Source organism: Amaranthus tricolor, chromosome 2 (genome assembly GCF_026212465.1).
Source record: "Amaranthus tricolor cultivar Red isolate AtriRed21 chromosome 2, ASM2621246v1, whole genome shotgun sequence".
NCBI lineage: Eukaryota > Viridiplantae > Streptophyta > Magnoliopsida > Caryophyllales > Amaranthaceae > Amaranthus > Amaranthus tricolor.
In genome coordinates, this window is record NC_080048.1 from 14,393,888 (window position 1) to 14,421,519 (window position 27,632).

General features: G+C 34.4%; 1 protein-coding gene across 3 annotated transcripts; it reads right to left on the reverse strand.

Annotated features, from left to right (window-relative positions):
* Positions 1 to 27,460, reverse strand: LOC130804997 (ADP-ribosylation factor GTPase-activating protein AGD4-like). 3 transcript variants are annotated; one of them, XM_057669593.1, is made up of 19 exons: positions 27,241 to 27,460; positions 26,590 to 26,666; positions 26,006 to 26,103; positions 23,237 to 23,307; positions 21,666 to 21,728; positions 17,401 to 17,445; positions 16,417 to 16,482; positions 13,488 to 13,535; positions 13,305 to 13,400; positions 13,180 to 13,221; positions 11,190 to 11,408; positions 10,875 to 11,006; positions 8,934 to 9,152; positions 7,207 to 7,293; positions 6,856 to 7,137; positions 3,327 to 3,448; positions 2,805 to 2,895; positions 2,246 to 2,685; positions 7 to 1,319 (listed from the first exon to the last, which is right to left on the reverse strand). In XM_057669593.1, exons 1-19 carry the CDS (start codon positions 27,286 to 27,288, stop codon positions 1,205 to 1,207), a joined length of 2,361 nt encoding a protein of 786 aa, XP_057525576.1. In that variant the 5' UTR covers positions 27,289 to 27,460; the 3' UTR covers positions 7 to 1,204. The 3 variants fall into 3 exon arrangements, with proteins under 3 accessions (XP_057525578.1, XP_057525576.1, XP_057525577.1); XM_057669594.1 differs by having other exon boundaries at positions 11 to 1,319; positions 6,856 to 7,125; XM_057669595.1 differs by lacking the exons at positions 16,417 to 16,482; positions 17,401 to 17,445; positions 21,666 to 21,728; ... (2 more) ...; positions 26,590 to 26,666; positions 27,241 to 27,460 and adding an exon at positions 15,792 to 16,409 and having other exon boundaries at positions 1 to 1,319.
* Between the last annotated feature and the right edge of the window lie 172 nt (positions 27,461 to 27,632).

Genomic DNA, 27,632 nt, shown 5'->3' on the forward strand with positions numbered 1-27,632 from the left:
TATTACAAAGTTAATGTAATTGTCTATTATTCATGTGAACAAATCTCTGTGATAAAAATCTGCCTAAGACGTTAGATAAGGCAAAGCATACAACATCATTGTCCTAATTTGGCTCGTTTTAGCCTTATCAGAGCTTTAAGAGCTGAACTACAGACTAAAGACTAATGCTATACGGATGTGCAACTCCTGCTTGGTAATCTCATCATGCTTTGATGTGGTTTGAAATTATTATTACTGTTGATTTTGTGCAAGTTTGGTTCAAATCAAACTCTAGTTTAGTATGTCTTTAAGTTTGCACCGTAAAACTCCAATATGTCAGAGCTTTTTCAATCCTAGTGCGCAAAGATAGAGGGAATGTCAAACTATTGATAAACAACATATAATAAGTTCATAACCTTCTAAATTCTTATCAATGTAAGTTGCATACAAAATAGGGTGGTGTTATCGATTGCTAAACAACCATGTTGGTGTGTGCTTGATCAAAGACTTCTATTTTCCAATATACGACGCTGTCATGATAAAAATATGAACAAATACCAATTGCAATATTTCTCTCGACCAAGCAATACATGTCAGCTAAATTCACAACAATCATTAGATACGACATTTCTAATTCACCCTGAAAGTGAAGTACTTCCAACTCAAAATAGAGAGGTTGTCAAGCACATCTTATAGAACACTTTGTTCAGATTGAAAAATACAGCAACGAACAGCATAGGTATTCCGTGTAAATCAGTGGAATTTTGATACTTGCTTAGCTATTCAAAATATTGGAGATAGCCACCTTTGTTTCTGAATATGCTATGACCACTTCTCATACAAGACTGGAACCGAGAGTGACCCGACCTGTAACCTGTCTGACCGACCGTTTTCCCAGGTCTATTCATGGGGTAAAGCTTTCGACTTTGTGCATCCGATCTAATACATAATAACTAAAAGAATTGAGTCGGTAAGGGACTGTACTTACAATCAGCTCACCTTTGCACCACATTGTAAAAATCAGCTACAACAACACTACCTAAATGTAAAAAGCATCCATCCTGTAAATCAATGGTGGGAAACAGGAGTTTACTTGATTTGTTTATATGATGCATCCTTGCATATACATTTCATCTTTGACATTTTACGTGTAAAGTAATTTACATGGTTTGCATTTACACACAAGCCAGATAAATACAGTAACACTGGGGCATTGAAATTTCGCTCATTCATTCTCAGAAAGCAAAATGAAGAGCTCGTCATCTGTGATTGATCCGAGCTCCATTGCTCGTTCCAGTGCTGTTAATCCTCCCCAGTCCTTAATAAGTGTTCTTGCACCTCTGAATCCAAAATAAAACAAAAAAAGGATTTTATTAACAGCGGAATAACAAGACATGGCAAAGCCTTGCTGGATTAGAAGGATTCAGAAACATTTCATCAAGCCGCCAAAGCCAAAAATGGGGAAATTCTGTAATTTCCTACGCATTACATTAGTCGAATACAGACAACAATGAAAGAGGTCACTCAAAGTTTTGTGAACTACAAACGAAAATCAAAAGTAACCTCATCTTAATAGTCAAATTTTCTCAACCTCTCCTAATTGAAGACATGTCATGATTTTCTAGATATATTTTATAAATATACTCTCTATAATAGTTGTTATATCTATATCCTTTTGAAGTTATTTAGTTTAAGCATGAGCATATTAGAAAATCCAAAAACAAACCAATACTAATTTAGGAAATGTGACAACTTTTTTTCGAAGATCCTTGATAGATGATGTTATTATTAATTGTTTCAAGACGTTTAGAATAAGATGCCACATTTTCTAAAAAGTAGTGGTTTACGATTAGATTTCTTTTCATGCCACAACTCTAAGTGATCAAAGAGTAGATAGAAATCATTATTATAGAGATTTGGATGGGATGGGATGATTTGGAGGGAAAAGAAGAGAAGTGAAAGGGAGGGGTGCAATTCCTTATTTGGACAGGAGGGAAGATAAATGGAGAGAAATTTCCCCTTTTTCTTAGAGATTTGAAACGAAAACGATTTCTTCTTCCATTCTCTCCCATTCTCTTAACTCCTTCTTTTCCCTCCTTACCTCAAATTTTACTATCCAAAGCATGTTTAAGCGGAATAGCCTACCAAAAGCCAAAGAAGCGATGGGAGAAGCCAGTTTACATTGACATTTAAGAGAAAACATAAAGGTTTATGAATTAGAAATGTATCCCTATGTCAAAATTGTGAAAATTCCATCACATTTTACCTTCTTAGAAGATATTTTGCCAAATTATTATCCTTCTTGGCAATACAGTGGTGCAAAGGAGTCCTTCCATGAAAGTCACGCATATTAACATCAGCACCAAATTGCAGCAAGAGTTCAATCATCACAGCATTGCCAACATGGCATGCCAAGTGCAGCAACGAACAACCACGTAGGCAATTTTGAGGCTCACCAGCCTTTACTCTTGGGCATGAAGCTGGATCCAGCTTGTGACCAGATTTTCCCAAGCTTTCTTCCAATCTAAATGAGTCGGCACTTTGTATCTCCTCAAATGTTGTATTCAAGATGCTGTTATCTGACACAGCAATTAGACGATAGGCTTGATGCAAGTTATTAGATCTAACTGCTTCCCACAGAGCATTGGCACGTGAACCACGGCCAGCATCAATTCCATTTGCATTAATTAACTTTTTTTCTGCATACTGAACCCAGATCACAAGAACCATGTCAGATAATGCTTGTGGTATCCCAGGAAAAGAAAGACAGGACCCTTGCTACACATGGAAGTTATTGAGTAAATACAAGAACACATTGGGATTACCTTCATCTGGACATATTTCTCCTTTTTACTGAAAGAGTCGTGTGAAGATGGTTTCACAATAGATTTGGTACAACAATCTGAGTCATCATTTCTGCAAGTGGAAGCTTTTACTAATCAGACAATAACAATTGAAATGCCAATGCCTTAATCCCAAAGATATGGGGTTGGCTACATGAAGCTAATCAAGTAAATGAGATATCATTGCTAACAGTGATATTGCATTCCATCCTAATCCATATCTTTATTATCTACAAGAACTGAATCAGAAAAGAGTGAAAGAAAAAAATAAGTAGCAACTGATGTCAAAAGAATATTCATTTATAGGACATTGAAGTAGACATTTACAGCTTACGGGAAACTTCATTTTTGTTAGGTTTTATTGGTTTGTATAGGAGTACTTAGTCAACAAATAGCCACTGACAAGAAAAGTATTGAACATTGAACAAGAGATACAGTCAGAGAGAGCCTCTGCATGTGAGTGCTAGGGAGTGAAAATTGTGCATAAACAGTAGTCATATTTACCTCTCATTGTCAGCTAACAATAGTTCCTCCCATACAGAATTGCAAAAAGCATTACCAAGTGCTTGAAATAATTCCACGATTGTTGACTCCCAAACCTTGACATCCAAAGTTATAGATCGGACCTACAAATGGAAACAAAGATGCAACATTAACTTCGTTCAAATTCTTGAGCTACACATTACACAATAATCTATTCAATGTAGGTGTGGTGTGCATTTTTTGCTTTCATTAACCAAAAATGATTCCAATTACATGATTAAATGATGTGACCCCCTTCTCAAAATAAATTGCTTTGACAAGTCATAGAATGATAGAAAGACTCATTATCCCAAGTTCCCAACTAATACACACCCAAAGAAAGACTTAAGCTGCAAATAGAGGAATATGAACAAAAATTAGCAGCACCATAGATGCCTACCTTGGCTTCCCCTATCATCTCTAGGACAAGGACTAGAAAGCCTTCGCCTTAGAATTAAACTACAACAATAAACAACATTTCATTACCCCAATGTCATTAAGCAGCTCCCACCTAGGATGGGGTTTGAGAGGGTTAGATGTACGCAACCTTACCCTTATTAATGATAAAAACAAACAAAGAGATTGTTTTCGATTGACCTAATCTAATATCATATGCAACTTCACATGAATAAGAAGTGCATATAATTTATTGAGCCATTTTAATTCACCTTAGAATTAAACTAAAACAACATTCAAAAATAAAGGATAGCCTCATCCAATATCTACTTGAAGCGGTCGCAGAAAATACTAAGTTCAAAAATTTCTTTTTGTACCGTAAATGGCTTAAGCTAGACCGAAACTATTATTTTAAAATCAGATTCTAACGGCCTGAAATCTAAAAATGATGCCAACCACAGGAGCCCAATTTCAGTCCATGAGCATAGCTCATGGTGATGTTTACTAAGTTAAATAACAGTCCAAGAGCATAGCTCATGGAACCGCAAGGAGATGAGGTTAGAGTACATGCTAATCACAAAAGCACAAAAGCACGGCAAAAACCATGATCAATGACACATTTATACGCACATCTTAACTTTGCCAAACCTAGCAACTAGCAAGCCAGCAAAGGACTCATCCACACAATATGATACATGATTATATTACTATCAATATTTTATTAATATCTTTTATACTACTAATAATATTTTTATCCAATTTTTTTCGTATTTTTATCGAGTTGTTTAGAACAATTATTGAGTTCAGATTTATTCATAATTTCAGAGAATTCGAGAAATAAAGATATTTCGAGGTTGAGAGTTTCCAATTGGAACTAAAAATTGAATTTAAATTCATACAAATAAATATTATTGTCATAATGTGTTATATAGTCATATAAATAAAGGAGGGAAATGATTAACACATCTGTTAGCTAGTTCATTAGTTAGCTCGCACATTATCAATTAATGTTGCCTTTCCATGTAGGAAAATTTATTAAATATTACAATTAGAGTCTCTCTTCTGACTTGTGTTCCAAGCATAGAAGATGACTATTGACTTAGGATGAAAGGATGGGTATGGGTTGGGCCTGGATTGGGTCCAACCATACCTAGACTTAGATCCATTAATTTTTGGTGGATCCATACCCGAACCCGGACCCGGACCCAGACCATACATCTAGTATCTTAAATGGATCTTAATTTGATTATTCATACTTAAAAAAAATTTACATTTTAAAGGTTTCATTAATACTATAAAGGATTTATAGGTTGTATATAAGTCTAAGTGGAGTCCAAATAAATATAGAATTAGATTTAGAATAAATTTAAAATTGATTTTGGATTCTCTAATAGTTTGAATCTAGGTGAGTTTGGAACGGATTTAGCGGGTCTGGGTTTTAAATGGTTTCAGAGAGAGGGTCTAGGTCAGATATAGGTCTAAAGACCCTAGACCCAGATCCAGACCCATTGATTGTTTTAGACCCGGAATCGGATCTGCTGTGTCTCAAAAACTTGGACCCAAACCCAAAAATTAGAAATGAGTCGAGGGCGGATCCAATTGGGTCTTGAACCCATGATCATCCTCACTAGAATGTAAAGTAGAGATTGCCTGGCCTGCTTACGTTCACTTTTCTCTTAATTAAAATGAATTAATTTGTGTATGTCATTGTTATTGGGATTTAATTGGCTATGCAATTTAAGTATGTGATTGTGATTGGAATTTATTTGTGACATAAATATTTTCTTTAAAATATCTTTAAATAATCATTTTACTAAATTATTACTTTATGGGATGGAGTGGAAATTATTCAATTTTTCTAGTTTTGGAATTTTTTATCCCGTGTTTCTTTATATATATATATTTTGCTGATGGACAACACATATTAAAGGTTCCTTCAAGAATAGAACTACCATGCACAGTAGTATTTGAGTTTTTGTAATGTAGGTTTAAGATATTTGGATACTTAGTGATTAAATATTTTGGAGATTATCATATGTAATGAGTAGGAGTAATTAATATTATTAGCCTTACATTAGTTTCCTTGATGAACTAGTGTGGGAGTAACACTCTTAGAGGATAACCCATGATTTTCCCGGAATATAATTCTAAATTTAAAAGGTTCGGTTTTGAGGGTGTTACAACCACATTCCACAGTGCAGTAATAGAAGAGAACCATTAGCTTTATGGTATAAGTTATATGCTTTCACAGTCGTACAAGTCGTACCAGAAATATTGAATTCAAACATTAGTTAGGGCTTTAATCAAATTGAATAGCAAGGTGGTGAAGGTTTACAAAGTCATTGCAAGATAATTTCATAAAACATAAGGTAAAGCAGTGTAAATTATGCATTGGCGGATTCAACGTGATTTCAGTAAGGTCAACTAACATCACTTAAATTCAAAACAAAAACAAGTATTACAGGAAAATGGCAATAGATGGCTTGGTAAGTAAGCTATCTTCCACGGCAAGGAGCAGGGATCAAAACCTGGTGTGCCCATTTTTTCTTTTTTTTGGTCTTTAATATTTGAACTTTACTAATAACAGTAAATCAATTTGAGTATAGATAAGGAGAGAGGCACACAAACTTAAATCACATTTTACTAGTCTACTTGTATTTTTTATTTTAATTTTGTCCACTGAATTTGCACATTTTTATTGTGTGTATGATCTTTTTAGTCTTTATATTATCTATTTTATTTCTAAATAGTCCACTACTTTTAATTCATATCTCACTTTTGTGCCGAAAGTGCTAAATTCATACTCTATTATCAGTCCTCATGAAATCACTGTGATCGAAAATAGCACAAAGATTAAAAAATGAGTCGAAGATTTTAAAATTGTGTTGTTTCAAAAATATGATTAAAATGAAGATTAAATGGTGACATTATGTGTTGTTCAAAAAAATGAAAACTTAACAATTGCGTTAATCAAATAATGTTGAATGTGAATACTAGATTTTTACTTAAATTATCGACATCACTTTTTTTTTTGTATCCGCCCCTAGATTATGAGTTGTTTTACACATAATGGTTAAAATTAATGCCAAGGATTGGTGAAAAAAATGGAACATACCTTTGAGATGTGAACACCAAGATTACGATGGGCACCTGAACATTCGATACACATCAAGATGCCAAGATTCAAAGAGGCCCAATCTGGTCCAGCAGCACTGCATTCTGCACAATGATCGTTTCCAGGAATTTCTCTTAGGAGTCCGGACACGCCAACTGTGAGCTTCTCCAAATCACTGCTCAAATTTCGACTATGTGATATGGGAAGATTTATCATAGCATCAGCAGGAGAGTTTGAGTTAAGCTTTTCATCCACTGGGATAATTGACTCCTGAATATTATTCTTTCACTATCTTCAGTCGAAAAAAAGGTGCTCAATATATAATGTACTAGTCATAAGCCACAAGCTAACCTGATCCAAAAGATGAGAATTCAAAAGCGAAGTAATAACTCCAGTTATTTTGTTGACCCAATCCATTCTATCTGCCTCAGTTTCAGCCTGCCAAGACCATAAAATACAAATATGGACCATAAACACAAAGGCACTCCATATATGAAGACAAAGAGATCACAGATACACAGTTCAAGAATATGCTATGATCTGGGTTTCAGGTTTAAGGGAGTGATAATGTAGAAGAAGGGAAGAAGAGAAGATGGTATTAGAAAGAAAAAGAAAAGGTTACAACAGCTGATTTTTGAGTGTCAGTCACTCCTACCACAAGGTACTAATTACACTTTTTTGCATACTACAGCTACCCTTAAATGCTACTATATATAGTACTAGATTTCTATCCTGCATCCACTAGAAGGATCTAGTAAATACAAAACAGAATGCACTGCCATTACAATTTTATTCTCAAAATCTATTATAACAGAATTGTAGTTTGTTTCTCCTCTTGTGCCACGTCAGCCGTAGTTTGTTGCATTTCCTTGATTTCTCTTTTTCTTCCTCCTGTGATGCGTAACCCACTCTTTCTCCTTAATGAAGGGCATAGCAGAATATAATGTTGTAATGCTATGAACTAGGGTAATAAGACAGATAAAGAAATACAGAATCTCAAAAAATAAAGGAAGAAAAAGGGAGAAGAAAAAGAAGATGAAGACCAGAGCAATAGACAAATAGTATTTGGAATAGATATCTCCTAATCATTATAAACATAGGCAAATACTGATGAGTAGCTACGCTGATAACCCTAAGCAAAACATGGGGAAAAGGGGGTAGTGGCAGTCTGGCAGAAAAACTAAAAAAGACAAGGAAATGTGAGGTATGTGTGAGGAGGTCATTGTAATATTGCAACTAAAGAATCTCTTCCATGAGTTGAACTGATGACAAAAACCCTTGAATACTACTCGAGCAAAACAATCATTGCAAATAATTAAAAAAAAGCATCATCAATTATGGAAAGGGAGAAGGCATCATAACATGCTAGAAAATGTTTGATGTACACCTATGGATATAATAACGGAACACGGGTGAAAAATCATCCTAAATATTGTCCAAATAAGCAAAATAATCTTAAATTTGAAAGCAGAGAGAGATTACACAAACTAATGAGTGGTTGACTTATCTATACATCACAATGAGAAAGTGAATCACATCAGGAAGTTCTAGGGTTATTACACCAACGACATGTTCGGCAACCAAAAAGAAATGGCGGTCACAATTATAAATTTAAAGTTAATCGTGTAAGAAGATTGTCATTCCATTATCCACACCGCATGGTCAAAATCTCGGATATATGCGTTGTCGGGTGATAGTCATGAAACGACTTTCATGGTCAACGCAGATGGCTTTGCAATTATTTCGACCTATAATATCCAAAACATTGACAGTACAGTCGCGGTATGGTGATACGGGCAATATTTGGCACTATGGTCCACGATAATGAAACATCATTTCCAGACATGTCTTTCACTTAATTCCTTTCTGTTACAACTCGATTACAACTACCATTTTTGAGGAAGAAAGAGAAAGAGGGAGAAGAGGTATTTGAGTTCAATTAGAATCACAAAGGACATTGGTATTACAAATAAAAATTATTCTCATTATCACCATATATAATTGCCAAAAAAAAAAACCATAATTGAATTCTATGACTTTCAAATCAATAAATATACCTTAATCAATAAAAAGTTTACCTGTAATGTATATGATTTTGATGGAGAAATCACTCTAAAGCAAAGTCGGAGATCTGTGTCCTCTGCATCAATTTTAATTGTTGATGTATGGAGATTAACGGTACGACAACCTAGGCTTTCTTCGCTCCATGATGACGTTCTATTATGCCTTGCCCTAAATCTACCAAACACACTGTTGCTATGTTCTCCACTAGCAATTGATTGATTTGAGTAAGGACCCTAGAGAAGTTAGAAAAAAAGGACATTTTGAAAAATAAATATAATTTTTTTGTACAGAAATCATTAAATTAGAGATTAACATAGAGCATAAAGTATAATTAAAAAGCATTAGCGATGCATGTACAAATTAATGTCATCCCATTAACCATCAATTGAATTAAAGCAAGATGTCATGAATTTTCTTTTATCCAACCAAAGCATTGTGCCGACTCTATTTTTTTTTCAAATGCACACGTTCCCATATCCTCCTTTAGAAGCAAGTTCTCTTTTTAAATTTAAACTTCACCAAAAGAAAGCATCGAACAACCAAGGAACAGTTTGGTGCTCGCTTAGTGAAACAGTTATAATATCTACGATATTTAAGACTGCACAAGGCTTACTGGTGGCTAATTCAAAAATGCGTCTAAAGGAAAGACTATCCTAAATGCAATGCTTGGGACTATTGAGCACAACAAACAATAGAAACTTCAAATTCAACACAACTTCACATTTCTAGACAAAATGCCGCATACCATTGATTATTCTCCAAGTACTCAAGTACCAATGCTATCTTAAACAAAAAATCAAAGTCTCAAAGGGTCAGTTCAAAATTTGTCTTGTGTGTGTGTGTGTGTGGGGGGGGGGGGGGGGGGGTTGTTGGAGAGCAGGAGCAAAGGACAATAGTAACTTTAAGGTAATAGGTGTGGAAAAGAATAGGGGAGTATGTTCAACTACTAAATGAGAATACCAAGAGATCTTGAACAGTCAATTAGAAAATAGTATAGATTACCCACCTCTTCCTCAATCCCCCCTGCTCACTTCATCTCACCTCCTGTTCTAAGATCAATTACTTCCTCCTTCCCCTTTCTTTGTTGTCTCTAAACCTCTCTCCCTTGCATTTCTTCATCTTATTCCATATCCTTCTTGCTCTAGGCTCTATTCATTTATCCATCTCTTCATGTTTTGTTCTCCGCCCTTTCCCCTAATTCGTCCTCACTAATCTTTTCTCACCATCTTGAACTCTCTAAAGGAAGGGAAGGGGAGGGAATAAAAGGGAAAGTCTCCTTTGTTTGCGTAAGACAAAAAACAAGGAAGAGGAAGAAAATACCATTTTCCTTTGAAATATTTTCATATTTGGAGAGACTTGATCATTAACAATATTAAGGGACTTTATTCCTTCAAATCCTTTCCTACCAAACCCTTCCCCCCTAAACTGGTATCCAAATAAAGAAATTATATCCCACCGAATCTCACCCCTTCCTTTCTCTCCAATTCCCCCAATCCAAACAAAGTTTTAATCTCTCTCTCTCCTCTTCATTCTTTTTTGGTTCTTTGTGCTCCACCTTAACTCTTGCCTGCAACACTATCTTACCACCTCTCACTCAATCATCAGAAGTTAACTTAAAGCAAGTTATCGTACATTACATTCTCGAGACTAAAATCTCTTAACAAAGGACAGTGTCAAATCTCTAAAATACTCATTCAAGGAAAGGCTAGGTACATAGGGTACTAATATATAATCTAGAAAGTAGCACAGTACATTATGCATACGAAAAAAACATCATGAAAAGACAAACTAAAAAGTTGAGTTTGAGGTGAATATATTAACACTAGGTTACAAATCTATTCAAAGTAGATAACCAAATGCATGATGTACTACTGATATGGAATTACACATTAAGGCATATTCTTGAAGAAGCCCACCATCGGTGAAGCATATTTCAGAGCTACCAAGAATCTTACCACAGGTTTGGGGCCCTTGGTTCTGTAATAATATAATGTTCCACGACTGTCAAGCACAAAGAAACGCCTCTTCCAATCTGCCCTCAAGCTTGAAGAACGTTTTAGGAGATAACCTTGCTTGATAGTTTGGACCTGAGGCAAAAAACAAAATCCCATACATCCAATCGTTGAGTCATCATATACCCAAAAAACAGATCCATGTACAAAACATGAGAGCACTTGTAAATTGTACAACACCTCCAAGAACAGATAACACGAAAGAAAGTGGAACAGAAGATTTAATAGCAGGCGTAAAGATTAGAGATAGTACGCTACCATTCCATTTGTAGTCGACTGCATAAGTGCCTCAATATCCTTGTAGGAGGAGCCCATACCAACAGGGCGAGAACTGTTGATGCTTATTGAGGCTTCCGCGTTACTTGCAGCACGTAAATTGTCCATTTGGACTTGAGTCCTAAACTCCTGAATTCTTCTAGCGAGTTTATCCTGCTCAGAATTTGTGACCTCTTTTGATTGCTGTGCATACGTCAACACCTATAGAACAGAAAGTCATGAGAGTACAGCAATGCAAATAGAATCAGACCACTAGATGTAAAAAACTTTCGTCTTTCCAATTGAACATTTATACTGAGCAGATTTGTGTACTAACAAAAACCAACCACAATTTTTCAACATGCAAAGTCATCAAAAATTCAAAGTTTACTTTGAAGTTTGAAATGTATAAAACCCTAAGGAGCAGCTTATATAAAATTCATCTATTTTCAACTAGAGAATAAGAGTCCTCCTAAGTTTTAACCAGTGGACTCATAATGATTTCCTCCACAGCAATAGCTAAAATAACAAAGGTAATTAAAAAAAATTAAAAAGATAGTACTTACCCTGGTACACACTTTTCTGTTTAAGGCCAGCCTAAATAATTGGTCAATACTAAATTATATTTGCTTTTTCTCAGAATAAATTTATTTAGGGATTCCAGGATTGAGATTTTTGCAGCACAATGAGATAAAAAGTTAATATAGTGAACTGAAGGATAAACATAAAATTTCAACATCTTTCCTAAATAAAAAACCGTAACAATCGTAACCCAAGTTCCATATATTGTACAGAGACAAATGAAGTACTTTGTTAATATGATAAATAAAAAGGTTGTCCCCACCCATAATGCAAAAACAAGGTTGTATCTGCTACATTGTAAAGATTTCTCGAAAAAACCAAACCGATGTTTCACACGTTGTTAAGGTGTAAAACAACCGTGTTTTGGGTCGTATCAAGGGATATTTCATGCTTCCGACTGGTATTTAGGCATTAAGATGAGTGCATCATTCTTGTTCCGCATCATCGTTCTGTTACCGCAAAAGCGATCGTTACCAAATTTTTTTCACTATGATCCCACTTACTGACCGCCAAAATAAAAAGACAAGTACATCCAGTTAAGGGGAAGTGACCCTTGCTGTCAAGAATGCAAGAAGAAAAGCTGCATTGATCATTTGGTCACGACGATCTACAAGTAATCCAACATTTAGTTCGCCTTGCTCTCTTAATTGAAACTTTATTAGCTTTCATCTTAATTTAACGGCTTCACTCTTAAAATGGATAGATCTAGAGTTAGGACTGAAAACCCTATATATGAAAAGATCTCACAATTTGCCTCGTTTTGTAGACACCCCTAAACTCAATGTTCAGATATTGGAGTGATGACATCTGAAACCAAAATCACATACCACAACTATATGGGACATGAATGAATCACAATGCAGTATGCAGGAACCCATATGTTGGAGGGGATGTGGCATGAGTGGAACAATAATTTCCATTAGGCTAAGTAAGGCCGGTAAGCAATACATTCTCCCAAAATCAACATTTTTAACTATTTGATGTTTGCAGTTTCACCTATTACAAAAACTTTAAATAAAAAAAAATAAAAAATAAATAAAAAATAAATAAATAAAAAATAGATGATAGTCCTTCCTATAAATTTACTTTCCTGGTTCAGCTACACAATCCAGCCTCCTAACAAAGGAATCCCTATTCCATTATCTCATTCTCTCCCTTGACATCTTTACATTTGAGGATATAGAAGACCAAAAGATGACAAAACTAAGGCACTTTTGTAACAGTTCAAAAGCTTTGTTCCATGAAGAGCAATAGCTCTAAAATGTTTAAGCTTTTTCTTGTCTGAATTGTATCATGATTAATTGTGTCATCACAAATCCTGCCCCCAACACTAGCATCCCCATCAAATGAAAAATAAAAATAAAAAAGAATATTCACTGATTATTGTTGGGAAGAGAACATAAGTCCATACCTGATGTATCAAGGGTTCCATTTGACTTAATAAATCATATCCCTGTAAACAAAAATATCTTTCAGGTTTGACTATCATAATCGTATATTTGCTCCAAATCAGAGAAAGTTCTCCGCACTAGTTACCTGCTTAAAATATCTTAGATGGGCATCCATAATTGCACTGAAGGACTCTAAAAACTCATATTTCTTTTTTGATTCAACGTTCATTAGAGAATTCACCTGGAATCCTTAATTCATAATGGTCAAGAAAGGTCCATAAACAAATGGAAAGAAATAAGTACAGAAGAGCATTATTTTTCAGCATACCAAACTAAAACGTGTTCTCTCAAATGCTGATTTGGAATTCTGGAGCTCCTGTAGACAGTTTAGCAATATGCAAAGCAGATAAATTTTTTGTTAATGAATGTCATATACTCGCAAATGTTAAAATATATACCTAGAAGAATAAGCACATACAATGAGGCAATATTAGTAAAAAAATTATCAGCAGGATAGACCTTGTGATAAACAAACAATGCTACAAGTAGCTATGAGGGTTGAGGCCTTCTGCTTTTGCATCTGTTAAAGCAAAAATACCTTTGATTCTCAACGAGAAGTGATGGAGTGTATCACTATCAGAACAAATTCTCTAATTAAAATTTTCATCAACATCAAGCAAAAAATCCTACGAAAGTAAACAAAGCACAAGTACACCATTGATTCACTGTTGTTAAAGATATGCAAGTCTTTGGATATGTTCAAGTGTCTTAAAGTTCTAAATTGCTCAGAAGAATTATTCATTTGTCCTAGGTCGCTAAGGTATAACTTTTTTAAAACTAATTTAAAACACTTCCAATTTAAGTTTATTTCAAAAAGTCATATTTAAACCAACATTTGCATGAATAAGGAAGCAGATAAGAGAATTTGGCAAAATGTTGAATTTGAAGTTTGTGCTTATATAAAGCTACTAGCAAGACCACATGAGGGAGAAAATAGAGTTATTTGATGGAATAAACACAAACCAATTCAAGAAATCAATACAAGGGTAGATAAGAGTTGTGGGATAAGATCAAATTGTGAAGGTGCATTTGGAAGCCAAATTTCCTATTCATCCGTTTTGAGTGAGATCTGTTGTGTTGTTCCGCCAAAACTAAAGAGCATTACTTAACATATAAAACAGGTATATTATGGAAACTCCACATTGGAAACCCTGTCCTTGTGACTTAAATCTAACAAAAAAGGTTATAACTTCTTTCTCCAACTCATTGGAGTTCACACTTAACACCATTACCCTAGGAGTATTCTCTTTCTTCTTGTTCTTCAATGGACTGCTACTTCCTTTAGCCTGTCGATTTGGGTTTAAATGGATGAAATCAATCTATCATCTCCCCCCCCCCCCCCAACCCCCACCCACAAACTTCATTCTCATAAGCTCCAAGTTGGAAGTTCGCTCACTTTGAACAAAACTGATAAATCGCCTTATCTAATTACAAATATCTGCCAGGTGACAAGATGAAGACAAAAATCTAACACATCTTTACAATTTGTGGATCTTGCAGACATTATTGGTGAATCTGAAGTATGACACAAGTTTACCCAAGATGCTCCAGCAATGACCCTTCTTCAATTTCATGCACAGAAATATCATCTCACATAGACACTCATCCTGCATGAGACCTTGAAATAGGACACCGTAGATAAGTCTACGTATCTTAAAAAAGAAAACTAAACATCATAGCTGAAATCATCCTGCATGTGACCTGTAACAATTTGTCAGAGATCAAACTATAATCTTTGATCCAAACAAAAGGCAAAACAAATACTCCTAAAATATTTTAAAAATCTGTTTCAACCATACACCTAAAGAAACAGCCAAAATATGAACCACCTCCACACTGTCTAAGATATAGAAGGAAATGACAAATGATTATCCTCTTTCGCTCCAACTTCACCTTAGTTCACATTCGACATACGCTGTAAACTTTCTTAGAAAGAATTGAACCTTAGAGCATCCTTAATAGGGGTTGTTTTTCGTTCACCAATCCATGAGAATTAAATGGTGGCTCTTAATGGTGGTAAAAATGTTGTTCATTGGTTGTTTGTTCATGGAAAATTTGCCTGACAACAAAAATAAATTGAACAAATGATGTGGCAGTGAGCTTCAATGTTTGGTTGGGGTTCATTCCTAACGTGACACATGTCTCTCTTTCTCATTTTGTAAGGTAGCTTTTTCATCCTAGTTTACACATTAAATATCTTAAATTCTACAAAATAAAAAATATAAAAATTATACCAAAATTTCGGAAATATTTTTATCTATCTATAGACTGATTTTTCTATTTTTTACAGCAAAAAAAAACTCATATTTTTTGAATTTCATATTCACTTTTAAAACATAGGGGAAAAGAAATGATGAGATTTAAAAGTTTTGTTTGGTATCAGGAGGGTGTTTTTGAGTTAGTTTGTTTGGTTGATGTGGAAGAAAGAGAATAAAATAAAAAGAATAATGAGATTTTTTTTTTTTTTGTTCATGGATAAAGATGCTCTTAGCCTTGCTAAAACATTTCATTTTTTAGATATGTTTGCCAAAAACAATCTTAATTCTTAGCCAAAGCATATGTTTGTAATGACCTGATTAGATGGAGAAATTCCAGAAGTCCTCGGAAAGCAAGCAAAAGGCCAAGAAAGTAATTTCTCTCCCCTGACTAGCATCTATAAATACAATGATGCAGACTCCTTACGAGGGCAGCTGAGAGAGCTCATTTGTGGTTATTACCCAGGTGAGAATCTCTCGGTACACTCATTCTCTCTCTCTCTCTCTCTGTCTCTCTCTCTCACAATTCTGTTATTGTACTCTTGTCTTATATAGTTATTCCCAGCACTCTTCTCTTCCCATTCGACCATATTCATGCCCCTTACTCATCACTATTGTTACAGGCAGAACTATTTCCACGGCAACAGCCACCTGCAGGTACATTTCAATGCTATGTCTAAACAAATCATCCAAGAAAAAAGATTCTACGAAACTCTTAATTGTCAGGTAAACTTGGAAAAAGAGCTTGTTTTTTGAGAAAACATTGCATTATAACACTGGGAATACAATGTCACCGTATATCAGTGAGTAAAAAAAGGAAGAGGTCATTATCCTGCAAAGTCAACTGCAAAATTTTCAAAAAATCAAAGGATATCGAAGATTTTTATCATATTTCTGAACCACAGAACAAAGAGTTTAACACAGAAAATTATCAGTGCATACCTCTTCCACTCCAGCAACTACGTCCTCACGTGTACTCTTCTTTAGAGAGGCATATCTTTCACGGGCCTGAATTTCATCGGGATTTTTTTACCCCAAAACAAAGCATAATATTAAATTAACAAAGAGATGGCATTAAGAATGCCAGTTAAAGAGATGACATTGATTACTGTAATTTGTAAATACAGAATAGGCTTCTTTCAGGAGCATTTTAAGAGATCATGTTTTTGCCTTTAACCCTCACTACCAACACAATAAATATTACACTAGGAGGATGGAACCTATTCAATATCGGTTTTGTAGTAATATCAACAGAATTAACATTTAGTTCGCGCAAAGAACAGGAACTTAAGCAATTTGTATTCAAGTATAATTGGAGAGTGAAGAAACGAATGTATAAAATTCGAATAGAAAGTGAGGTGTTTGTACAAAGAATTGATGCTCCAAAATCCTTCAATGCCAATTTAAGATCCAGAAAAGGGAACACCCTCTAAACTAACAGATTGAAAATCATAACGAAGGCAAAAAGGAATGAGAAAGAACACGAGAAGAAAATAATGGTTCTATCAGAATATATAGAAATATATAGGCAAGGGATAAAAGAGACAACAATCAGTGATGGATGATAGAAGATACCCATTACAAAGTGAAAAACTAAGAAAATCACAACACATGTATACACACTAAGAAATTTATCGTCTCATGGTTTCTCAGGATCTCTTTATCATTTAATATTCTTCACAATTTGATTTGGAAACCAAGAATATTTTTTTATAATTTTGACAAAAAAAAATAAAGGTAGTTGATAAGGAAAGAAAAAGGTAAAAGAAGTGTCAAAACGGAATCTGAAACCAGATGTGATGGGGATAGAAAAGAAATAACACAAAAATGAGTATTAAGAAAGAAGGAATATCTTTTGTAACAGAATGATACAGATAACAAATGTAAAGTAACAAAATAGGGAAAAACAAGAATCATCTAATTTACCTGATCATAGACATAGATAGATTTGTCAAATCGCCGACGGGAATCCTGAAGAAAAAAAGATACTTGGATCATGAAGGAAGACTGAAACACATCATCACAATTCACACCACTATTAATTCACATGGCAGAAAACATGGAAGATAGACCAAAGGACAACAATCACTAGAGTACTCTGTCAATGTTTAGTGATGATGCAACATCACGAGCAATACCTTGGAGTTTCAGCATGTTGTAAGTGACCTATGTAAGAATAATTATAGCCTATGCTATGACGATCTCATTTAATTCATTCCTCATGCAAAAAATAGCTGACAAATATTACTATACGTAACCTCATTTAGTTGAGCTCTTGTTCATAAAACTCTTCAGGGCTCGGGCATTCACAGAGGTAGTTGGTAGATGAAGCTAGAAACATAAACTTTAGAACAAAATGTGTCTGCGGAACTTTTAATAAAGAAAAATCAAATTGATAAAGCAATAAGTTCAGATTGTGAAGAATAAGCTGCTAGCCTAAAATTAGAAAGAAAGAGAACCGCTACGAATCGCTAAGCACAGCTTCTCAAGCTCAACACTAAGAATCCAGGTAATTATAATTATAGGATACATATGTGATAAATATAGCTTGGGATGGCCCCACAAGTGCAAGATAGCTATCTCCAGAGATACACACAAAAAAAAAAAAAAAAAAAAGGTAGCCATCCCAAGGAGAGATAAAGGCACATAAAGGTAAGGCATGTAAGCTAATTCTAACCAATCAACCCAACCTGACAGAAAATATCCTCTACCTTTCGTAGTCCAGCAGGAACCGTATCTAGTTAAAAAGACCTGAGCAGTGTCAACAAGGAAACTATTAGAGTTATCCTTGAGCAATCCTCACATACATCATGGTAAGAGTCCCATATTAATTACCAAAATACTAAAGCCTCTCTATAAAGTCAAAAATTCTAAAAAAAATAATTGTCAAAGGTAGAATTTATGTTAATAGCAACCACATCTCATCAAAATTTGAAACAGTGGGAAACTGGAAAGAATTAAGAAATCATCAAATAAAAGTCTTCATTTTGTATCAAAATTCGAATTTAATTAATAAAGAGAGGAACCTTAAAATAGAGAAAACATGTAGAGCAGTCCTATAATTAAGTGGACGAGCAAAAACAGAAAGCACCAATCAAAATAGATAAGCTACTACCATAGTGTAAAACTGTGGTAACGATTGCGATCGTGGTAACGGAACGCTGATGCGGTAACGGGAGTGATGCAGTTATCGTAACATCTAAATATTGGTCAAAACCATAAAATATCCCTTAATGCGGCCCAAAACGCGGTTTTTTTACACCTTTACAACGCGGGAAATATCGGTTCGTTTGTTTTGAAAACCTTTACGATGCGGCTGATGCGATGCGATGCGGCCTTGTTTTTATTCTATGGCTACTACACCCCCCCCCCCCCCACACACACACACACAAATACCCAAGCGTCTAAGCATAAAACCAAAGAAAGGTTGAAAGAATACCATAAACCGCAACAGAACTTAGTGTAGCTCCACAAAAAAAGAAGTGCATATGATTCAATAAGTCATTCTCCACTACAACTTAAAACCAAAAAACTATAAATTTTTAGCCCTATCAAAAAAAGACCAAGAAACAAGTCTTCAAAGAAAGATAAGTGCAAAATAAAACGGCAACACTGATACAAAATAAGGCCCACAAAAAGTTCTAGCGTTTAGTGATGACTCAATGCCAGACAGACCAACTTGTCTTAAGAGATGATCTGAAATTTTTATCCCAATAAATGTCACGCCCTTTAGAAAAGATTTTACATCCATAAGCTCCATTGCATCTATTAAGTGATGAACACAGCCTTAACCTTGTAATAACAAAGAGGTTGTATCAATTGACCCTTGATTCTACAAATTATGAACTACTTAAATAAGAAGCACAAAGTATTTACTAAGCCATTTCTCTATAGAACATCGACCATAATACTTCGATACCAAAGAGCTATAAATCTTTGGCTCCATCCAAAAGCTTCATTACCCAAAAGAGAAGTCACTCTACAACTGTAAAGCACATAACACTAAGTACACAACTACTGGTGAAAATAGACTTGAATAGCATCTGGGTTTGCATGTTGACATTGTTCTTAAAATAACTCATCTAAGCAGCAGAGAATGTCAATCTGAGCCTAATAAATCAGATTAACTAGTAGCCATTGGTTTTGTCAGAAACATACTGGGCAATCTGCCATCTACATTCTCTAACCACAGAGATAAACCCCAAAACCCAAGTTATGTAACTAGGTCCGACAACTCACAATCACGAATATCCTGAATGGAAATTTCAAAGCTATATTGGAATTGCTCGTCAAGAATTGTCATTATACTGCGTAAACAGTCAATAAAAACGTGGATACCGAATGCATTACAGCTGAGTTATCATGAGAACTTTCATAAAGTAACTGTATTCCTCATCACCTCGTCAACCTTTACCAAGATGGCATGAACAACATTTAGTGAATCAACACATAAAGTACACTAAAAGTTACTGATAACACAAAATTCACAAATTTTTCCTTTTTCAATTTTTTCATCTCTTGATCCGACATCTCTATTTCCCTTGCTTGCCCAAGACTCCTCTTGCTCTTGATTTGGCTTTTTTCTTATGCTTCAAAAAAAAAACCTTTTTTTTTTCTTTTTCAATTTCTCTATTCTACTATATTTCTCATTTTATATAAGTCCACCCCATCATCAAACATCAGACATTGTTTTCTTTACGTGAAAGGAGGCAATACTATTTTAAGAGGACACAACAACATGTCGTAGCTTACATGGGATGGGTAGCCTTATAAAGTCGCTCCTTCATAAAAAATCGAAGCAAGACATACATGTGAGCGCATATGATGCAACAGTACTGAAAGGAAAGGTTTTGGACCCAATCACCCAACAATGGTGAATAAGAAAGTAGAGAAGGCAAGAAAAACGGAACACAATAGTGGAGTATCAAAAAAACCAAGCAAGAGACCAAACAAGCAAGAACACAAGTGTTAAATGGTATCTTGGACACCTCCCCCTCAAAATAGATTATATTTTTATAAATGGATTCACAAATACAATAATATAATCACTCGCAAATAGAACTCACTCACTAGAGCTTTCACAATCTCCAAAAATGGAGTTTTCACTCTAATACTAGGAAGAACACTCTAGGGTATCACCAAATCTTTTTCTTAACCTAATACTAGCCCACAATAATCTTTTTCCCTCACTTCCATGCCGCTTTTATGGGCTAAAATATCAAAAAAAGTTCCCCAAAAGGACATTACCTGTCCCACAAAATAGCACTTTGGTCCAAAAGCTAACAACAATACATGCCAAGGAATGAGCTATAAGGAGATTGAAGTAATTTGGTACTTGTCTTACAAGTACCATGACTAGTAGTGATTGAAAAAACAAAAAATCACAAACAAACATCAATAAATTTTGTTTTTAGTCTAAAAGGTAATCAAAGACACATCAAGATTTAAAAAGATACAAAAATCCCACTTATTTAAAGCATGAGAGATGGATACAGATGTAGAGAGAATATATATGGAATAAAAAAAAGGGAGTCCGAAATATATAAACCAAGCAATGAGTGACTTCCATTAAAGTTAGTCCCATCATAATAACTAGCTGAAAGATATAAGATCATGTCTCCATAAGAACACTATTTTTATTTAAAAAATGTTTAAACCATTAAAAAGGTCAATAGAGGTTCGCATGCTGAAGTGTAGAAGATCGCAGGCAAATTTGAAATCATAGTTCAAACAAAAGGAACCAACAATTGCTTGGGTGCATTGGAACCTCCATCCATCAAGGTTTCAAGTTCATTATGTGAGGATTTGTATATCACGACACTTAGTGTTTCTTGAGGTTGCAAACAAAGTGTTAGATAATCATCAATAATTTCCTTGTTTTCATCCCTCCTTTTGAGAAAAGGTGACACACATTACGTGTCTCAAAGTATTTTTCATGAATCTCTTCATTAAATTCTCAATAGAACCAAGATTTATAGTTTCTTGGTTTGAAAGATATTGGAACCAACGAACAATCAAAAACAACAAATGTGTTGTTGCAAGAGTATTGTTGCTTACATCTGACGCCCCCTTGCTTAGGTGTGAGCCAATCAAATGAATGGAATGTAATATTGATTTTATGAGATGGAAAAAGAAAGAACGGAAAAATAATAACACCATCCACAATTTCATTAGTAGAGATATTTGTGCACCTTTACATCTTGTAGATCAACAGATATAAATTGTTTGAGACGGTCAACTAAAACATGCTCCACCTGCAACAAAATGATAAAGCACAACAAAAATGATAAAGTGCGTCAGAAACATTATCAAGACATACTACCACATTTAAGAACTCAGTGTATCAACTTCCCAAAAAAATCTCTTACATGTTCGTCCAAGAATATGGTTTGTTTGGAAAATAATTGATGTTATGGATATGTTTGGTACAATTAGTAGTTGGTTGTTGGAAAGAAAATTGGATCAAAAAGCACAAGCCCATGACAAAGGTACTCATAATAGCTTTTAGGTTTTGGCTAATCACTAAGGTTTTTTTTGTTTATTGGTTGTTCGACCAACCAAAAAGTCAAAAGCCAACAAAGTCATTTGCCAAACACACCGTAGGTTTTAATTACTACATGAACATTTTCTATCATTTTGAATACTTTGGTTTTAAGCAAAGTGTACGAACCCGTGTCAAGGATCTGACATGGGTACTTGAAGTGATATGAAGATACCAACATAAGGGGGTACTTGAAGTGAAATAAAGATAAAAACATAGCAAAAAAAAAAGTAATAACGATGAAACGGTACCAACAAGAACAATAGCAAACATGAACAATGGATATAGAGATAAAAGAATTTCATTTAGAAACTTTGTTAAGATCATATAAGTTTGTCCATTTTGAATAGAGTTGAAGACTATAACCACATTTACCTATGGATTATAATTACCAACTATATCATATAGCCAAGTAGCCAACCCTTTTGTTGTGGTTATATTTTCAAAGGACACTCCCACAAAGCCATATTAAGGAATTCAAGGAAAGACCACAGTTGCACCAACAATATAGCATTTTGAACTTGTCATTGTTTAAAAACTATCTTTAATGCATTGGTGGTATTAGTCCAATATTTCTCATTTATTACAAAGTGACTTGAATTGTTTGTCCAAGAAGTGTTCCAAAATTACATTATACTCCCTCTATCACAAAGAGTTAGCCTCATATCCTAAATGAAGCTCTCACAAGATGAAGTCAAATAGGGCAGACTCGGGGGAGATGGACTAATTTTAAACTAACAAAACTCACTCCACCACGACACACTACCCATTCTATATGTCCTTGAAAAAAATAAAGATTCAACCCCCTCTAGGATTGCACAATAATCAGCTCCCACCTTTGATCTCAAGGTTCTACCATTTTATTTGCACCCGAATCTATGATTATAGTTTCTCTTAATCACTAAGGGCAGACACCCATATAATATTTAGCATCTGTCCAACTCAAAAAGGAATTATAAGATCTTGAGAAATCAAATCTTTCAACCTAAAATACTCCTTCAAGGCTACAATACATTACTTCTCATTTTCTCCAATTCCAAAAACCACTAAGATGGCAGGAATTAGTCCTTTAGGAGTTTATGAGTTTCCATCCCTTGATGTTTTCTAAAGCATGACTCAATTTTCTACGATTTAACAATTAAGTAAAAGGGAAAGCATAACTCAATTTTCTACGATTTAACAATTAAGTAAAAGGCAGCATTGAGTATTTGAGATGTTTACCTGCAAACGAAGAAGGTCTTTATAAGTTGCAAGCTCTCGAAATGCACCGATAAATCGGGATATTAGTGGACCTAAAGAAACAATTACAAAGTACATAAAAACAGAAATGCATGAGGCATACTAGAGCAAAATGAAATAAAAAGCAAGAATGCAAAAGCTTTTATTAGAATGAAATGAAAAAAAAAAAAGGAATCAACAATGTTTTTAGGTTGTAAAAAGTACCTTATTTAATATCTCTTTGCAAAACATAACCTTTGAGAAACAAGAATATCTAATGTATAACATTTTTCTCTACAGTTTTTCAACTGAAGGAAAAATGATGATAAATTTCTCATATCGAGTCAAAGTTCCCATATGAACTAATCTTATAAGTGTGATGGAAAGGTACAGATAAGGAAGTGAAATGGAAACGATAAGTGTTACTTTTATATCTTGTTTGGTTGAAATCAAGGCAAGTAATGGAATGACTTCTTTTTCAGTAAAACAAAATTATTCTCAATCAACCAAAAGCTCAAACTTGCAAATCCAATGCTTAGTTATTCATCTTGCTTTCTCCACCCACTATTACTTTCTCCTCTCATTACTACCACCACCTCTATCATGACTAGCACCATTCCTACTCTCTCCACCACCACCATCACCACCAATTGTCACTTCAAACAGCATCACACTTGTATAATAGACATTGTATATTATTATTAGCACAATGTCCCTTTATGACAGCATTATGATTTATTTCTAGAATTGGTTACCATGAGGAAACGTAATTTGTTTTTGATATTTTTTTCGGTAAAAAATGAAGAGTTTAGGTTACAAAGAGTAAAGGGAATCGGAACCTAAAACCTGCTACTTTAGTTTTAAAAAGATTTCCTAGTGCGCCTAATGCTAGCGCCTTGGGTGAGCGATTGGTTGGGCGCCAAGCTTGGCAAATCCTTAAGGCGACACCTCATAGCGCTTCACGGAGCCCAAGTCTAGCGGCTTTGTGCACCTTTTGGTCTAAATCTCAAAAGGAACACATTTGATGCGAGTGCACCAAGTATATATTTTCTTCTTTATTTCTCTTCTTTAGAGTTTTTTTAGAGTTTTAAATTTATTCGTGGGTTTTGAGGGGCCTCACACCCAAAGGCTAGTGCCTTCTCCTAGAACATATAGCATCTTCGTGGACCCTTAGGGCCATAGACCATATCGCGCCTTTTAAAACTAAGCCTCCTCGATAAGGGATTCAATTAAATGAATCTGTTTCCTTAATCCAAAAACTACATATCAAATAAGCTCTAAACCTCAATGACTTTTTATGTAAAAGATACAAAAAATGTCATAAACCGAAAAAAAAATATTTTTTTCACTAGAGAAGGCATGTTTAGTTTTAGTTCTCACATTTTTAAGAGAGATTAGTTCTCATAGTAATTTCACCTATATCTATACACAGATATATATACATATACAAGGGAGGATATATAAAACTATTAAAGTGGAAAAAAATTTTAAAACCAATTTTCAGGGTACATAAAACATTTTACGGGGTACATTGGGTGGTATGCATATATTTTGAGTTCCACCTTATTTCAAATATTAAAATAATGTCACTGACAATATGTACCCACAGATAATGTACCCCCATCAAAATTCCATCGAAATATATATCCTAAAAGATTAACTATATATCCTAGAATTGTATATATAGACCACACAATACCTCAATCACATAACACCCCGGTGTCTGCTCTTCGTTTTTGTCATATGCACTTGATCCTATAGGTCACATCGTGTTGGATATCCCTAGTACTCTAAAATATGGATCCAAGGTATTTGAAGCATCCACTAAACCCAATGTTTTTGAAACATGTTATTTTAAGACGCTTAAATTTTTGTAAGTTACCATGTACAAAATCAATATAGGTAAGATCAAAAAGTATGAACTTGATTTTAATGGTACCTCTACTCAAGTTGAAATCGTTTAGATCGAACAATGAGTTTTTTAATAAAGTCATGAACACGCAGGTTGGAAACTACAAATTCAAACAAGATTTATAATTCGTTTCAAATAGAGAGGAGCAAGTTCGGAAATACAATGCAAGTCTCACTGTGCACATAGCCGATTCTGAAGTGGAGACTTAAGTTCTAGGAGTGTAAGGTCGATTGACAAGACACGACCAAGCCCGAATCATTTAAAAACTTTGCTACATTCTAGGAAAATACCAAAATCCTAGATCTGGACATATTAGCTTAGTAAATAATCATGTAGCCCCCTAATGTGATCAGTGGTAGTGCCCTTAGCCCCTTACTTCCCAATCTCATCAAATAATTATTTTTGTTAATTTGTGATACTAATCTCTGTTGAAGAGCCACAAGCCTGTAAGGAATTAACCTCTTCTCACTTCTTACTTCCTCATGAAGAAGAAACTATATCAGAAACTCAAAAAAATTTCAATTTTTGACAATCCTTCTTTTACATATGCTAGAAAAGGAAAGAGAGAAAATTTGAATCTAAGAAGTTACCAACTCTTATACTCTATAACCAACACAATAAACCCCAATATTTAGGCTTCATCTTTGCATCATTTACTTTGACAAAATTGCATGCCCTTACAGATTCCCCACTCAAAACAAATAATAGAAGAAAAGGAACAACGTAATGATAGTCAAAATAAATAAGAATAAAAGCATGAACAAGCCAAAGCCAAATAACAGAGGAAGTCTAAGTATCCAACATCCAATTCTCATATTGGTGTGAGTAAAATCTTAAATATATGAGGAAGCAAGACCTACCTCCTATTGATAAACTTAAAGGATCTTCCTGTCCTCCAAAGAACTCCAAAGCATCTGCAAATGTGGTGTCCCCATCATAAGCTTCAGAGAGGGAAGCCCTACAGTATCATGTGTAAGCCAATTTTAGATTTTCAACTAAAGATCCTAGAAATGAATCTTTATACCACATGCCTAATAACACTAAATCTTTATGCAACAACAATGCTAAGCCTATTCAAAAATATTGGGGTCAACTATAAAATGGATCTTTATTACTAACAAAAAAATCCCAAACATAAAAGAAATTTATATTCATTATGTGTTCGTGTAAGAAGCAATACTCTAAGACCTAAGTACAACTTAATAAACCCTCGGGCACATTGGCCACAATATATAAAATAAACATGAATGATAAACAGTGTTAATAATCGCAATGTAGCAAGTATTTCAGAATGGAGTGAGTATGAATTGATTGGCCAACAGGCCAATCCTAAATGAAATACAAATTTATGATAAAACTACTTTGACCGTTGTTAATTATATACTCCAGATGGGGATGCGGATTGCATATATATGTTACCAAAAAGATAATTTCTTAAACTCACAGAAAATTCTGGCATCCTTTGAAAAGCCTCTGACAACGATCTTTCAGTTCATCAGTAGTTTGTTCCAATGAAGAAACCTACTCAATATCAACATAGTCAGTCTCAAACCACAACAAAAAAGGCTATAACATCAAATAGATCATTCGTTCTCCAGCACTGTCTCTTGCTTGCGCAAGCTCATGAAAAAATTTGAGCATCAGCAACGAATTGCAGAAACAATAGAACTCTTCCAAACTCCAAAAATTCATTTAAGAACCTAGTAACATACTTCTCTATAATACTGAATGACTTCCTATAGCTCAAATAGCACAATGCAAAATAACACATGACAATTAATTTCCATAAATTCGCACATAAATGATAAATCAATTGAATTTGCAATGATCATGCCAATTACAAGATACATGATAGAAATCACAGAAAAAGAAATGTTTCAGTTCCTTAATTTGAATCAAATTTTAGAAAATAATTCACACAAATCTGAAAAATTAGTAATGCGAAAAATAGATAGGGATAATCGCGATGCTATTGAGCTTAATTTACATAATATTATATAAACAACGAAATATCATAAATTTTAGATCGATGAAAACGTAGATCAATGCGAAATGCAAAAAGGGTGAATAAAGAAAATGGAGAAGGAAAATAAACCTGCTTGTGAAACATAGGAGAATCTTCAAGATCAATGAAGGACGCCATTGAAAAATGAAAATGATAGTGAGACAAGTAAGGCGACAAGCTGAGACTGAAGATGGAAGAGAAAAGAACACAAGAGAGAGAAACGCATAAATGTTTGCTGTTGGAAGTCACCTCATTTTCTATGGCACACGCTTCATCCCGACACAGCGACACACTCTTCCCAACTTTTTATTTTAGTTCCTTCTACTAAAAATTTCTACTTTAAAATTTTCATTTTTCGATTATTTTAGAAAAAATTGATCTTTATCTTTATTTTTCTTTTAATGATAACGATCTAAATGTCTTAATCGATTTTTTGAGTTACTTTTGGTTTTTCTTTTAAAAAACTGAAAAAAATTATTAAA

What these genes read in the sequence shown, in the direction of transcription:
- LOC130804997 (XM_057669593.1), bottom strand. Translation starts at nt 27,288, where the DNA reads ATGGCGTCCTTCATTGATCTTGAAGATTCTCCTATGTTTCACAAGCAG. An exon ending in TTGTTAGCTGACAATGAGAG is followed by an intron (nt 2,896 to 3,326) that starts GTAAATATGACT and finishes TTCCACTTGCAG; the next exon opens with AAATGATGACTCAGATTGTT. An exon ending in AGAAATATGTCCAGATGAAG is followed by an intron (nt 2,686 to 2,804) that starts GTAATCCCAATG and finishes ATCTGGGTTCAG; the next exon opens with TATGCAGAAAAAAAGTTAAT.